Genomic DNA, 14,797 nt, shown 5'->3' with positions numbered 1-14,797 from the left:
CTGAACCTCAATATATTATGATGACTCATTGGATACCAGATAGTCCTTGTACTCTTCCACCTAATGCCTCTCATCAAGTTGGCATTGGAGCGTTTGTAATGAATGAGAACAGAGAGGTAGTCAGTCTTGGTGGATTAGTATCTTTGGTGAAGCAATTTTTTTTTCCACATGTGTATCTGTGGGTGTGCACATGCATGTGATGGCTGTTGATCACTGGACACAACCACAAAGAAGCCCTGTCTCCCCAGATCTAGGTGCAATACCAAGAAGGTGACCCTCTAAACCTCAAAATCCCCTCTCGGATCGTGGGTGCTAGTCAAATCCAAGGATCTAGTGACCATAGAAGGTAATGAAGGAATTCATCTAGTCAAGTGGCCAACAACAAAGACCACCACTGCATCATACACCACCTCTAGAAAGAAACTTGCAAGGCTCAGGGATAGACAATCTTGGCAACTTAGTAGAAACCCTCACTACCATAGCATTTGCCAGGCTCTAGAAGCTTGTGATACACACACCTAGAGGTCCCCCCTTGTACACCATGCCATTGGACGGCATGTGATCATCAAAGCTTTAGTTTGCAGATAGATATGTGGGAGATGCTGGAGACATGTGTTCACCAAGTGGCATACCTTGGCCACCAGTGGCCATTTAGTAAAACCCCTTGAGGGTCGTGGGGCAGAGAATCCAACTCGTCCATTGACAGCACTTTTTCTAAGCCGAATTTTCCCATGCACCGTTGGATATCCGCCTGCCACCTCAGCATAAGGAAAATCAGCAGCTTCAGTCCAATCAGATGTGCACAATTCAGCACATGAAATGCATTGAGGAGCCGCCACCTCAGCAGCCAGAATACAAAGAGGAGTCGACACCTCAGCTGCTGGAATGGTTCCTGCAGCACCACTTTGCTGTTTGCTGCCCATTGCATACTCAGCAACAGAATCTGAGCTGCCTGTATACCTCTGTCACCACTGAACCCACTTCATTATTGGCTCCCCTCCCCTGGACTCGTGATGGCTGGGAATGGTCACCTGCTGACCGTTCCCTCCGTAATTTGTCCCCCCATTGGTTCCCAGCCTCCACTGGTCGCCAAGGGGTTGCACAAATTACAGGGAATGGGCAGCAGGGTACCATTCCCTATACCATCAACATTCGCTATGCTCTAGAAGCTTGTGACGGTTGCTAAAGCTAGATGGCCACCTCTTGTACTCTATGCCATCGGATGGCATGTGATCATCAAAACTTTAGTTTGTAGATAGGTATGTGGGACTTATTGGAGATATGTCAGCACCAGGTGGCATCCTAGGTTGCTCTCAGGGTTGCATGGTCACAATGGTGGTTCATGTGCATTTTTCTTCCATTTTGTCCATTCATGGGATTTTGTGAGGATGTGGTATATGTATTAGCTCTTTCACCACGTCATTATTGTTTTATGATGTGGCACCCACCTAAGAAGAGTCATGTCACGTGCACATGTCTCTGTGTGCCATACGGACATGCTACTACTACAACTTCAGAGCCAAGGTTTGTGTACAGAGTCCAAGGAACTTAGTTCCGGCAAATGTTGTGAGCCTATTCACAGGATTTGCATGTTTGGACTAGTCTTCTTGGTTGTTGTCACACTTTGGTGTGCATAAGGCATTGTGAACATGTAGCTTTCCCCTTACTCTCTCATATTTTTGGGTGCCAGCGTGGGCATGTAGATTTGGTATAGGTGAATGCATCGGTTCTAGTCCGGTGTCAAATGCATGACCACTGACATGTAGTGCAAGAAACTCACATAACTGCACATGTGCACTCACCAGGCAGCTACTGATTCGCCGAACTCGAGGCCACCTATTTCCCTATAAAAAGATCCGTCCCCCTCTCACTCTCTCACATATTTCTGGGTGCCATTTGCAAGGAGCCTTTTCATGCATTTTTCCACATCCATCGCCTTGCAGCTCCCATTCAGCCCCAGGGTTTTTTGCATGAGATCACATGCGGCCCCCCTTGGTGCCCCCATTGCGACTGTCTTTGAGCACATCTGCTGCCCCATCCTCGCCGCAGCAGCCCCATCATTTCAACCCTGCTTTAAATTCAGATTTACTGTGTTCTTGCGTTGTGGTTGTGCTTTTTGCAGCCAGCATTTAGCCCTTGGTTCTTCTCAAATCGGATGTGCAAATCAGCCCTAGATCTATGCTTTGGTGACCATCTGCAACCCACATCGAGTTGGATCTCAGTGGTGCATTTATTCAGCCCACGAGGTGTTGCATCTTGAAGAGTGACCACCCATGTCTTTTTGCTCTCTCTTTATCTCTTTGCATCTCTCTCTCTCTCTCTCTCTCTCTCTCTCTCTCTCTCTCTCTCTGGCCCAGCATGCACGACGCCCGGTCAGGCTATTTCCATGGAGGAGATTGATGAGATCCGCCAGCGACCGATGCTGGATCTTTTATGATCTGTGATTTAGCTATCCCACCTAGCTGGATCTTTTGTGATCTGTGATTTAGCTATCCCACCTATCTGCTTAGATCACACCTAGCTATTTCAGATTCCATAGCAATATATTCTGTCATTATATTTTGTCATTTTTGTTACTGTGATTTTGTATCAGATCCACCACATTGTAACTTTCTGGTCTCATAGGTCATTCTGGCCTTCTGAGGACGTTAATATAACATTTTATTTCATTTCATTTCTCCAGGATCAAGGCGGCGAGGGAGAAAGGAAAAATGGCTTTCTATAGGGGAGGGAAAGTAGTGGTGTTGGAAAACGCATTGCATGACAGTGCGAGACCTATGGGACCAACCTTAAAATGATAGCATGGAATTGTAACGGAATAATTTCGTCTAGAGCAGGATTTATATCAGTTGTTTTTGAGCTAGGATTTAGGCGAGGCATGGCAACTCTTTGTCACAAAGTGATGACGTGGCTACGGAGAAACCCTAATTTCAGGCTGAAACCCTAAAATCCCTGCAAACCCTAAAAATTGCCAGAAACCCTAATTCGCAGCAAACCCTAAATTCTGGCTGAAACCCTAATTTCTGTCAGCAAACCCTAATTTCTGCCGGGGGTGCCACGTGGCAGCAGCAGTACAGATTTCCGTAATTTGCGGCGGAAATTGCGGCGGACTTTGCGCTGGCAGTTTTCTTGCTTTTTCTACGCCAGTAGCAAGAGATAGAGGGAGAAAAAGTAATTTGCTTTTTAATTAGACTCTTTGAGAGAGAGAGAGAGCAGATGCTTTTGATTTTGAAGCTTTTTGGGGCTCTGCTTTTGGGCATCCCTTGGTACTTTTATATACGTGGTGAGGGCTTCACTTCTCAGAGCATCTGGACGCAGAGTCTGAGAGTGAAACCCTAGCCACTCTCTTGTACTTTGATCTGAATAATATAAAAAGAAATACCGAAAGGGGCGCCAGTCTTTGGGGCCAATATCTCTAGGCACGGAACTCCGTTGGGCCAGTGCAAATCTATTGTGATGTGTGAATTGTTTTGAAGTGGTTATTTGGTACTGTCGCGGTTGATTCTTGACTTGGAGTGTCCAAGTCTGTTACAGTGGTATCAGAGCACGGCTGATTTCTCTTCTACGAGAAATCCGATCCCCGATTTTTTTTTTCCACGTCACCTATGGCTTTAGGCAATGATTAGTTGACTCCCTCTGCATTTGGAGATGCGGGTAGGGATCACAACGAAGATTCCGACACGGAGTATGGCCCGCCTAGGCCTACTTCGGCGGAGCAACGAGAGATGGAGTGTCGAAAATTGATTGATGATGCAACAAAGATGATGCTCAATTTTGCCAAGGACCCGAAGATGGCAAAATATATGAACCAGACCTCTTTGGAAGAGGTACAGACGGAGTGGCAGAGAACCACAACACCACTCCCAAAACCCGCTCTCAAGAAACCTTCTGCCTCCAAGAAATGCACGGATTGCTCAGCTTTTCGACATGTAAAAGAAAGACAAAAAGCACGGCAAAAAGCAGAAGAAAGACACTGACTTCCCTGGATATTTGGGTCGTAGGTTGACATTCGACAAGGCAAAGAAACTGAAGAAGCGCGTCAAGTTTGAAGGCTTACCCAGTTCTTCTTCTTCTTCTTCTTCTGACAATTCTTCTAGCTCTTCAGACTCGAGCGAACCAAGCAAGAAACAACGCTTCGGAAAGGGCAAGAAAAAGGCAAAGAAGTCTAAGTCTCGCCCAATGAGTGACACTTCTACAGAGGACTCGTCTACGGACAGTTCAGACTCTGACAACGGAAACTTTTATGCGAACAAGAAGAATTTTTACAAAGCCAACCAGAATGACTTTCTCGAAGATAAAAGCAAGAAAGTCTGAGAGTTTAAGGAAGGTGGCCAAGCACTTAAGTTTGATATTTTTTCGGGATACTCTGATGCTTCGAAGGCTTTGTCTTTTATACAACAATTTGACATTGCTTTCGCGGGAGGACGCTATTCAGAGCACCCCAAGATTTGGAGAGCTGCCTCTTATTTTAAGGGGATTGCTCGCACTTGGTGGTCACGCTTCTATTAAGCAAGACTGTGCCAGTTACATGGCTGAAATTCAAGAGGCTTTTTATTTTTTCTTGGTTGACTCAAGAGTTTGAGCGAGATATACGAGCTGCTTGGAACTATCTCCGGATGACCAAGAGCGATAAAGTGAATTCTTACTGTGAAAGATTTTGGAGCTCTTTTCTACCCGCCTCTTCATTCAAGAAGATCTTGTTCAGAGAACAGATTGAGCGGTTTACCTTGGGTCTACCTACAGAGATCCGAGATCACTGCTTGGAACAGAAGTCAGCTTCTATTCAGGAGTTGATGAGTCATGCGAAGCGGGGCTTTGCAATTCACTTTGGCAGTCTGACCTACAGAGATCCGAGATCACTGCTTGGAACAGAAGTCAGCTTCTATTCAGGAGTTGATGAGTCATGCGAAGCGGGGCTTTGCAATTCACTTTGGCAGTCTGACCTACCCCAGAGATGAGGTCACGACACAACGAACCGGACAGACTTCTGGGAATGAAAGTAGAAAAAGAAAGAGCAACCCAGAGAGAAAGGATGCACGACCCAAGCTTACTCCTCAGGAGAGAGCTCGCTTCATCAGGGAGGGGAAGTGCTTTGGATGCGGGGAACTTGGACATATCTCCGCGAAGTGCCCTAAAAAGGCATAGAAAGAACAAAATGTCAAGGACGACGAAAAGCCCGAGAGTTCGAGAGCAGCTGAGGACCGTGTACGAAAAGGCAAGATGAAAACAGGACTGGTTCCAGATTGTGTGGGTACTGATCCCGACACCATGGATGAGAGTACAGAACTTTGTCGAGCTTGGGGCAAAGTGAAAGATCAAGAGGCCCTGATTTTCTTTGATGGAGGAGCCAAGGCCAACTTCATTTCACCAGAATTGGCGGTGCGGCTCGAGACTACTCCCGATCGGATGGGACCACTTGCAGAGGCAGTTCTAGCGGCACCCAGCAGGGACGTAGCCATTACACCTGTCATTGGCAAACTTCGGTTGCATTGTCAGGGGTATTTGGGGCATGAGGACTTCTTCATAATGCCTTTGGAGGGTTGTGATGTTCTCTTAGGGATTCCCTGGTACCACAGGAACAATGCCGTGGTCGATTATCGGGCGAGAAAAGCGACTTTGACTACAGAAAAGGGCAAAACAATTGTACTTGATATTAAACTGAAGGGCGAGTCTGTCCCTATTGTATTGGCTTCGGCCATTTCAAAATTAATGAAATCCAGTCTGTTTGTTTACTCGATCTTTATGAAAGAGTTGAGTGAAGATGATAGGAAAAATATGTCTAAACTTGATAAAGAACGCCAAGATTTTCTACACTCACGCCGATTGCTTCTCAAAAGGCCCGCCAAGCGAGTTACCACCTGCTCGTCCTGAAGATCATACCATTGCTCTGATACCTGGAAGCACGCCACCGAACCGGCCACCCTACCGTGTGAGCCGAGCACAGAATGAAGAGATTATGAACCAAGTGAAAGACCTCTTGGAAAAGGGTCTTGTCCAGCCTAGTACTTCTCCGTATTGCTCTCGAGTGTTGTTGGTTTTGAAGAAAGACGGATCTTGGAGAATGTGCATGGATTATAGAGCTCTCAACAAAATCACCATCAAGAACAGATTTCCGATCCCTAGGATCGATGATATACTCGACAGGTTACAGGGATCCTCATGCTTTAGCAAGATTGACTTGAAGAGTGGATATCATCAGATCAGGATAGCGTCGGGAGACGTCTACAAGACAGCTTTTCGGACGACTTTTGGGTTATTTGAGTTTTTGGTGATGCCTTTTGGCTTAACCAATGCTCCTGCGACATTTAACCGGATGATGGATAGGATTTTTCGAGAGTACAGGCTATTTGTTGGCACTTTCTTTGACGACATCATTGTTTTCTCCAAGAATGAGACAGAACACAGAGATCATTTGCTTCAGGTCTTTCAGGCATTACGAGATTACAAGTTAGTGATTAATGCAAAGAAAAGTGAATTTTTCCTACCAGAGATACACTTTTTGAGACACATTGTGTCAACAGCAGGAGTGCAAATGGATCTGGCCAAGATAGAGACTATCCGTGATTGGCCCGACTTGAGGAATGTCCATGAAGTTAGAAGCTTCTTGGGACTGTGTTCGTACTACAGGCGGTTCATACGAAAGTTTGCAGAGGTTGCTTCCCCTTTGCATATTTTGACACAGAAAGGAGTACCTTTCTCGTGGGGACCCACAGAGGTGACTGCCTTTCAGACATTGAAAGAGAAATTGACTACGGGACCTATTTTGACTTTGCCGGACTTGCAGAAGTCATTTGAAGTATATTGTGATGCTTGTGGTCGTAGTCTGGGTGCGGTCTTGATGCAAGAAGGCCATGTCATAGCTTACGAGAGCCGTTTGTTCTCTAGGCCGGAGATGACAGCACAGATTTATGAGAAAGAGCTTTTGGCGGTTATCCATGCTCTTACTTAGTGGCGGCATTACCTACTCGGAGCGTATTTTACTGTCTTTACAGACCATCAGAGTTTGCGCTACTTCTTGTCACAGAAGCAGCTTTCGGAAAAGCAGATGCGATGGGCGAACATCTTGTCACAGTTCCACTTCCAGATTGTCCATGTGCAAGGACAGAAGAATGTGGTGGCAGATGCTTTGTCTCGGAAACCGTTGGTTCTGGCTATTTTCACGATACATCATAAGAGCTTCGAGGATATGGTCGATCAGTATGCCACAGATACAGATTTTGCAGATATTTTCACACGGATACGGGATGGGGAGACAATAGCTGTATACTCCCTTCGGGAAGGCTACTTGATGAAAAAGACTATGTTGTGCGTTACATAGCCATTGAGGGAAAAGGTTATGACTGAATGCCACGGTCCACCTTTTACGGGTCACCGCGGCAGGCATTGCTACCACCATGAAAGGAGTAGAGAGATACTTCTTTTGGCCGAGACTCAAGAAGGATGTGGAAGAGTTTGTGTGCAGTTGCTTGGTATGTCAGAAGGTCAAGTTTGACAGGCATAAAGCACAGGGATTGTTACAGCCTTTACCCATACCCACCCGCCCCTGGGAAAGTATAGCGATGGATTTCATTTTTAATCTCTCGAGAACACAAAGTGGTCATGATGGTATCTGGACTGTTATTGACAGATTTAGCAAATAGACTCATTTCATTCCAGTGAAGAAAACAGTCAAGCCGGATCATTTAGTTTGTGGCCCAAATTTTCAGATTACATGGCATGCCTGAGACGATTGTCTCCGATAGAGACCCCAGATTTACGAGTTTTTTTTGGAAGGCAATTTGGGAGAACATTGGCACGCGGTTGCAGTTCTCGTCATCGTTCCACCCGCAGACTGACGGGCAATCCAAGATTGCCAATTCAGTGGTTCTAGATTTATTGAAGTCTTATTATCTCAGATCAGAAGACTTAATGGGAAAGATATTTACCTTTGGTGGAATTTGCCTACAATAACACGATACACTCTTCGACGGGGAAGGCGCCATTTGAGATTGTTGAAGGTGCTGCGAAGGTTCCACCCTTCCTGAGCACGAAAGATAAGATCTTTGAAGCAGATGAATATACGTGAGATCTGGATACGGCTTTTGCCAAGGTTCGCGAGACTTTGCAGAAGTCTCAAGAACGACAGAAAAAGGCAGCGGATCGCCATCGTCGCGACATGAAATTGAAGGAGGATGATTGGGTGCTCTTACGTTTTGAGAAGGCACGCCTACGAAAGAAAAAGGGAAAGGAGAGGCTTTTTCCAAAGCTTAGTATGCGATACTACGGCCCTTTCCAGATTACTGAAAAGATAAATGTCTCCTTCCGATTGAAACTGCTAGATACTTGGAGGATTCACAATGCATTTCATGTGAGTCTCTTGAAACCTTTTAAAGGTGATTAAAAGGTGATGTGCCTGATGATGGGGAGCCTGATGAGCAACTCGAAGTGGAAGAAAACGAGGAGATCCTTGTTCCTGAACAGATTTTGGCACATAAGGATACGAAGAATAAGGGTAAAGTCCGAAGGCAGTTCTTGGTTAAGTTCAAGAATTATCGTGCACTTGATGCGAAGTGGATGGAGAAGGAGGACCTAGCAGATACTCCTCAGATTGTGAAACTACACCTCGATGCTTTTGGTTTAGCATAGTCTACTCCAAATGGAACCCAGAATTCAGCTTGGCTGGAGATCTGGTGCAGTGGGATGCACAAGAGGGGAGTCACCCCACTCCTTTGTCAACAGATGCCTTGATTTAGATACTAGAGTCACTGATGTCTCTTTGAGCTTCAGGGATACTGAGAGCTGACAGTATTCTGCTGTATGACTTTATGAAATGGAATTCCTGATAATGATACTGATTTGTTCTTGACTTCTTTTGAGTGCAGGAACTGATAGCCGAAATGATTGCAGCATTTTGGTTTGATTGATCTCGAATAGACATGGTTGCAATAGGGGTTAGTCAATCGGACATCGATGAGGTCCCGATTGGACCTAGATGTGATTGCTAGCTACATTGCCGATAAATCATGGTCTAAGATCCGAATGAATGTTGAATGTCATGTGATGTCCTGTGATGTCGTGTGATGTGACTGTCGATTTGGTACATGTGCTAGATGTGTGTTCCTAGTATGTCGGTACTAACAGTCAGTGTCTTCTAAGACGGTTTATGGCTTTTGTCGGTTTCGCAGGCGTAATCGAGGTCGATTACAATGCTTTCAAGAGGGGGGTATGTCACAAAGTGATGATGTGGCTACGGAGAAACCCTAATTTCAGGCTGAAACCCTGAAATCGTTGCAAACCCTAAAAACTGCCGAAAACCCTAATTTGTAGCACACCCTAAATTCTGTTAGAAAACCCTAATTTCTGCCGGGGTGCCACGTGGCAGCAGCAGTACGGATTTCCGTAATTTGCGCGGATTTTGCGTTGGCAGTTTTCTTGCTTTTTCTACGCCAATAGCAAGAGAGAGAGGGAGGAAAAGTAATTTGCTTTTTAATTTGACTCTCTGAGAGAGAGAGAGAGAGCATATGCTTTTGATTTTGAAGCTTTTTGGGGCTTTGCTTTTGGGCATCCCTTGTACTTTTAAATACGTGGTGAGGGTTTCACTTCTCAGAGCATCTGGACGCAGAGTCTGAGAGTGAAACCCTAGCCACTCTCTTGTACTTTGATCTGATTAATATGAAAAGAAATACCGAAAGGGGCGCCAGTCTTTGGGGCCAATATCTCTAGGCACGGAACTCCGCCGGGCCAATGCAAATCTATTGTTATTTGTGAATTGTTTTGAAGTGGTTATTTGGTGCTGTCGCGGTTGATTCTTGACTTGGAGTGTCCAAGTTTGTTACACGCTTCCATGAGCACTCCCCCCCACTGGTCATCACTTCTACGGAGGTATGGGGTTAGTATGCGTCATCTCTCTACACCGTCTCGGGGCAGACACCTCTTCTAGATCCGCCAGAGCCATGCTCACACACTTGCTTTCTTTACCGCCGAGATGGTAAAGAAAGCCATTGACAGGATGAAGACTAGCAGAGCATATGATCACGACCCTATGGAGCGTGGGAACTACCGCACTATCATGATTGGATACACATCGGCATCCATCCTTGAGCAGCAGTTGAGTAGATGGGCAGAGAGAGAGGGTGTACGGGCAACAGGACAGGCGGGTTTCAGGAGAGGTTTCTCTACTCGTGATCATATTCTGACACTCAAAGCCATTATTGAGAAGGGGAGATTTCGTGGGAGACGGCTATATTGCTGCTTTGTGGACTTCTGTAAAGCCTTCGATACAGTGTCCAAAGCTAGATTGATGTGCAGAGTACAAGAGATGGGGGTTCCAAAAGAGTTGATTTGGGGTATCATGGCTCTATACAAGTCCGTAGTGGGGCTTGTACGCACTCAAGAGGGGACTTTTGATTTGGTTCACTCTACTATTGGGATGAAACAGGGCTGCCCGCTATCTTCTACACTATTTGGCATGTATGTGGATGAAGTTGTTGACTACATTGAGAGGGATGGTGATAGAGGAGCACACTTGGGAGGGACATGGATCCCACTATTGTTATATGCTGATGATATTGTGTTGATTTCCGACTCTCCGGAGGGGATGCAGCGTCATTTAGATGCTTTGTATACATTTGCCCACGATAGTGGATTGTCTGTTAACCTCGGGAAAACCAAGGTTATGGTGTTTAACATCACACCACAGTGGGTCAGGAGGTCAGCACCTACTTTTACATATGGCCAGGAGACGATGCAGTATACAGATGCATACACCTATCTTTGGGTAGTCTTTAGTGGACCGGCATTTTCATTAAGGAGAGCAACATACTAGATTGTCGAGAGCTTATGCAGCCTTGGGAGGTTTGGAGAAGATGTGTTCGGAGGTTCAGTTTTAGGAACCTCGGACAAAGCTGTGGCTTTTTGACACTCTAGTGGCTTTAAGTATGCTCTATGGGGTCAGATTTGGGGGCCCTCAGTGGACCACCAAGGCAAATCTGGTAGCATTGATGGATGGAGATGTATGGAGAGGCCATTATTGGGCACTGACGACGTTAGTGGGGGTATCGTGGTATTTAGTCAATGCTATGCATGATGAGCTGATGGCTATATTGTCTTGTGGGTGACTACCATGGGTCTATACCTTGCACTTTCTTTAATAGGTGAATCTAGGCTTATCCTCGATTCATCTAGGTATATTTTTTAGTCGTATAGCGGACATGCAGACTTCACATTGTGAAGTTTTCGTCCGAGTTACGACCAGTTGATATTGTGCTAATTCTTTCTATCTTTGTGGTGCGTATGCCCTATCAACTACCTCAATTTTTGTGCTAATTTTTCCGATTTGATGTTTCTTTTAGTGCTAGGCTTCATTATGGCCAAGTTTGCCCTTGATCTCCGGAGTCATGACAAAAACTCATTACGCTGAATTATGTGTTGATGTATGCTCATGTGTGTGTAGGTGTGGTGTGTTTGGGAGCATATGTTAGTACCTAGTTCTACACCCACTATTGGGCACTGACTGTTGCTAAATTGGCTTAATCTGATAGGAAAATAATTCTGGAATTATTGGTTTTATAAGTGAGGGTTTTCTCGCTTGGAACACCAAGAAAAAGAATAATTCTAAATGAATTATTGGAATTTTAAGTGAAATGGTTTTTCTCACTGGAGACAACCGAGTACAACGTATTCCTAGTGCGTCGTTCAGAGTAATGATGGGAGCACTGAGAACGGGAATATTTGTAAGGCCACGAGGAATGGGTACTTCCGATGCGTCACATCGAATGGGTGACAGGGAGCATCGGAAGAAGTATCCGACCATCCGGGAACGGATGGCCGGATTGATGCGTCATAGGATGGGTGACATAGAGCATCGCGAAGGAGATTGTACCGTAAGTTCGGTAGGAAAGGACTAGGTGATGGGTATTCCTGATGTGTCACAAGGTGGGTAACGGGTGCATCGGAAAGGGGACATCCATAGTCGAGAGGAAATTCCGAACTGTGTTAGAATTGTGCACAAGGAAAAGCAAGCACTTGAATGAAGATGGGTTCAGAGGAAACTTTGAGTAAAAACAGATGCTTTCTGATAAAGTGGGATTGCTTGTCGGGAAAGTAGATGCTTTCCCGGGAGGAAGTCTTATGTCTGCATTGCAACTGTGCGTGTGATTGCATCCATAGACGCCTTGGAAGTGCTGTGAAAGCATTGTTTTTAACTTATAAGGTTTTATTGAGTTTTTGGGAAGATTCTGATCAGACTATTTAAAATACGCAGGCCGCCCACTTATAAGGCCGCCCACTTTATAAGTGGGCAGCCATCTGATAAACAAGGCAAAAGATCAGCTAGCGTTTTCTCTCTCTCTTTTTTTGGCAGAACATCGCAAAAAAAAAAAAAAAAAAAGAGGTCGCGATCTCTACATGAGTAGCTTGCACTATAACCGGCCTATACAACGTAGAGTGCGGTACTATTTCAATTACCTGTTAACTTTACACAGAGCACTGAGAAGGGAAGAGAACACAGTTGCGTCCAGCGACTAGAATGTCACTGCGCACACGAGACCGACACCCTGTAGGCCCCAAAGACTGGCGCCCCTTTCGGTATTTCTTTAGCACAAGCTTTCACAAAGCTGTCCAAACCTGGCGAGGGCTGAAAACGCAGGTTTTCGACCGGATTTCGACAGCATAACGGCGCAAAAACCCTTGTAGGTCAAAAACACTTGTCTAGGACGGATTCCCTCGATATCTGGAAGCTTTCTGGTGAGCTGTCACAGAAATTCAGCGGGCTGTAATTCTCTGTTTTTCATTGCTGGGAGCCCAAAAGCCTGTACACGCATCCCAAGGCTCTCACGAGGCTCCCTCGATGTTCCCTTGCAGTCTAGGTGCGAAACCCTAAACCTGCAGAAAAACACAGCTGGCTGTAATTCCCTGTTTCGGATCGTTTTTAGCGGAGCGAACACGCCTACGTGTGTCCCAAGGGCTCCCGCACGCAATGGGACAGTTCCCCTATGAATTGGACGAGTTTTCACGAGAGAAAACTCTCCAAACTCGCAATCTTTCGTGATGGAACTGTGCGTACCTGTGGGGGATTAGCAATTAGCTAATCTGGTTCCTGTTCAGAAGGCTCTTGCCTTGGCAAACGCGCATAAACCCCTAGAACTGTACATAGGTCAAATGAGAAGCCCACTAGTGGGGCATAACATATTGTACGTAGGGGAGAAAGAGAGCAGTATGTAGCGTGCGGGGCATCACTCCCGTCACCATACTGTGCATAGAGGGCAAGGTAAGCATTCCATAGCTTTTGTACCTGCTACAATCCACCTGAGGCTGAAAATGGCGCCCCCTTTGTTGATATGCAGCTCGTTTTTGCCTCCCAGAGTGACAGAATCGCTCATAGGTTGACACGTCGCCCAGTTTCCGAGTTTGGGCTTTCCCTGCTAAAAATATCTCAATTGGTGCGTCAGTTGACTTGGCAGCAGAGCAATAAAATGTTCCTCTTGTCATTCCTGAGCTAATGACGCGAACACATTTTCTGGTCAAAAATAGCAGTTCCCTAAATTTTAGGAGATGCTTCCATGGCATCCCTATCGGTCTCCTTACCATCATTGAAGACTACCATTTGACCACCAACTACAATGTGGGTTAATTTACTGGCCCCTTTCAACTTATAAAGTTGCAGTGACTTGACGAGTGGCTCAAATTCCAGTTTGGCGCACACGAGCTTCCATACTCATCAGAATTCAGTGCTAACTGGCCCGGGTAGTCCCTGTCTGACCGACCTAGATCCCCGATGTGAGAAACCCATTTGGCTGCAGCCGTTTCACACTGGCCATGCAATGTCCACTTGCACCTTTTCAAGGGTTTTGGGACAAACAAGTAAAAATAAAATAAATATATCTAATACTTATTTACGGAAGGCAATAGGAAAAATACACCTCCTCGTGACACACCCCACCCTTGAAATATTGCAAGCGACCTGGCTTGCATGCCAATAATACATGCAGATATCTCCTGATATCACATATATTCTATGATGGGAATCCAAGATATACATGCTTCCGGAAATGTAGCTTTGGACGATTAAACAATCCCACCAACCTGGCTACGACACATATATCAAGCATAGAAGTCTTCTAGTGTACTCTTGAGCACAAACTTCTCTAGCTAAATTCTGTATGGAAAGAGTAGATACAATTGCTTAACTACTCTCTTGAGCATCATGAACCATGCTCTTGCCTTGCTCCAAAAAGGTTGCATCAAGTCACTGTGGGTTCCATTTGAAAGGCTTCAAGATACAATTGCAATAGCTGAGGTGAATCAAGCAATTCAGACTCTTCCATCTATTTGGCATCTAATGATGGATAGTTCCTGAACTTCACCAAATAGCGTCTTGCAACTTTTCCTCTAACCTTTCTTTCTTTATGTGCCAATATCTGTTCAGGAACAAGGATTTCATCCAATTCTTCCACTTCGGGTTGTTCCTCATCAAGCATATTCTCTGGCACATAACCAACAAAGGGCCTTAGAAGGCTGACATGAAAAGCATTATGTATTTTCCAGCCTTCTGGTAGCTTTAACCTGTAAGCTGCATCGCTGATCTTTTCTGAAATCTGAAAAGGACCATAATATCGCATACTGAGCTTAGGAAACAAGCGTTCCTTGCGTTTCCTTTTCCTTAACCTGGCCTTTTCAAAGCGCAAAAGTACCCAATCACCAAGTGAAAATACAAGTTCATGACGGTGACGATCAGCAGCTTTCTTTTGCTTAGCCTGAGTCTTCTCAAGAGCAATCTTTATCTTCCTGTATGTTTCATGCATATCTTGCACATACTTGT

The 14,797-nt window shown here is 45.4% G+C and overlaps 1 protein-coding gene across 3 annotated transcripts in view; it reads left to right on the top strand.

Moving 5' to 3' along the window:
- Positions 1-14,797, top strand: part of LOC147444492 (nudix hydrolase 2-like) — a 41,379-nt gene that overhangs the window by 1,238 nt on the left and 25,344 nt on the right. For all 3 annotated transcript variants that reach the window (XM_086527089.1, XM_086527091.1, XM_086527090.1), the window contains exon 4: positions 1-116. This exon is cut by the window's left edge and continues 22 nt beyond it. In XM_086527089.1, coding sequence (XP_086383215.1) covers positions 1-116 — 116 coding nt within the window. The remainder of the gene's footprint in view (positions 117-14,797) is intronic.

Source organism: Adiantum capillus-veneris, chromosome 13, assembly GCF_014529385.1.
Source record: "Adiantum capillus-veneris isolate H3 chromosome 13, ASM1452938v2, whole genome shotgun sequence".
Classification (NCBI taxonomy): Eukaryota; Viridiplantae; Streptophyta; class Polypodiopsida; order Polypodiales; family Pteridaceae; genus Adiantum; species Adiantum capillus-veneris.
The sequence above is the reverse complement of the archived record's forward strand: the minus strand, read 5'-3'. Positions and strand labels throughout refer to the sequence as shown.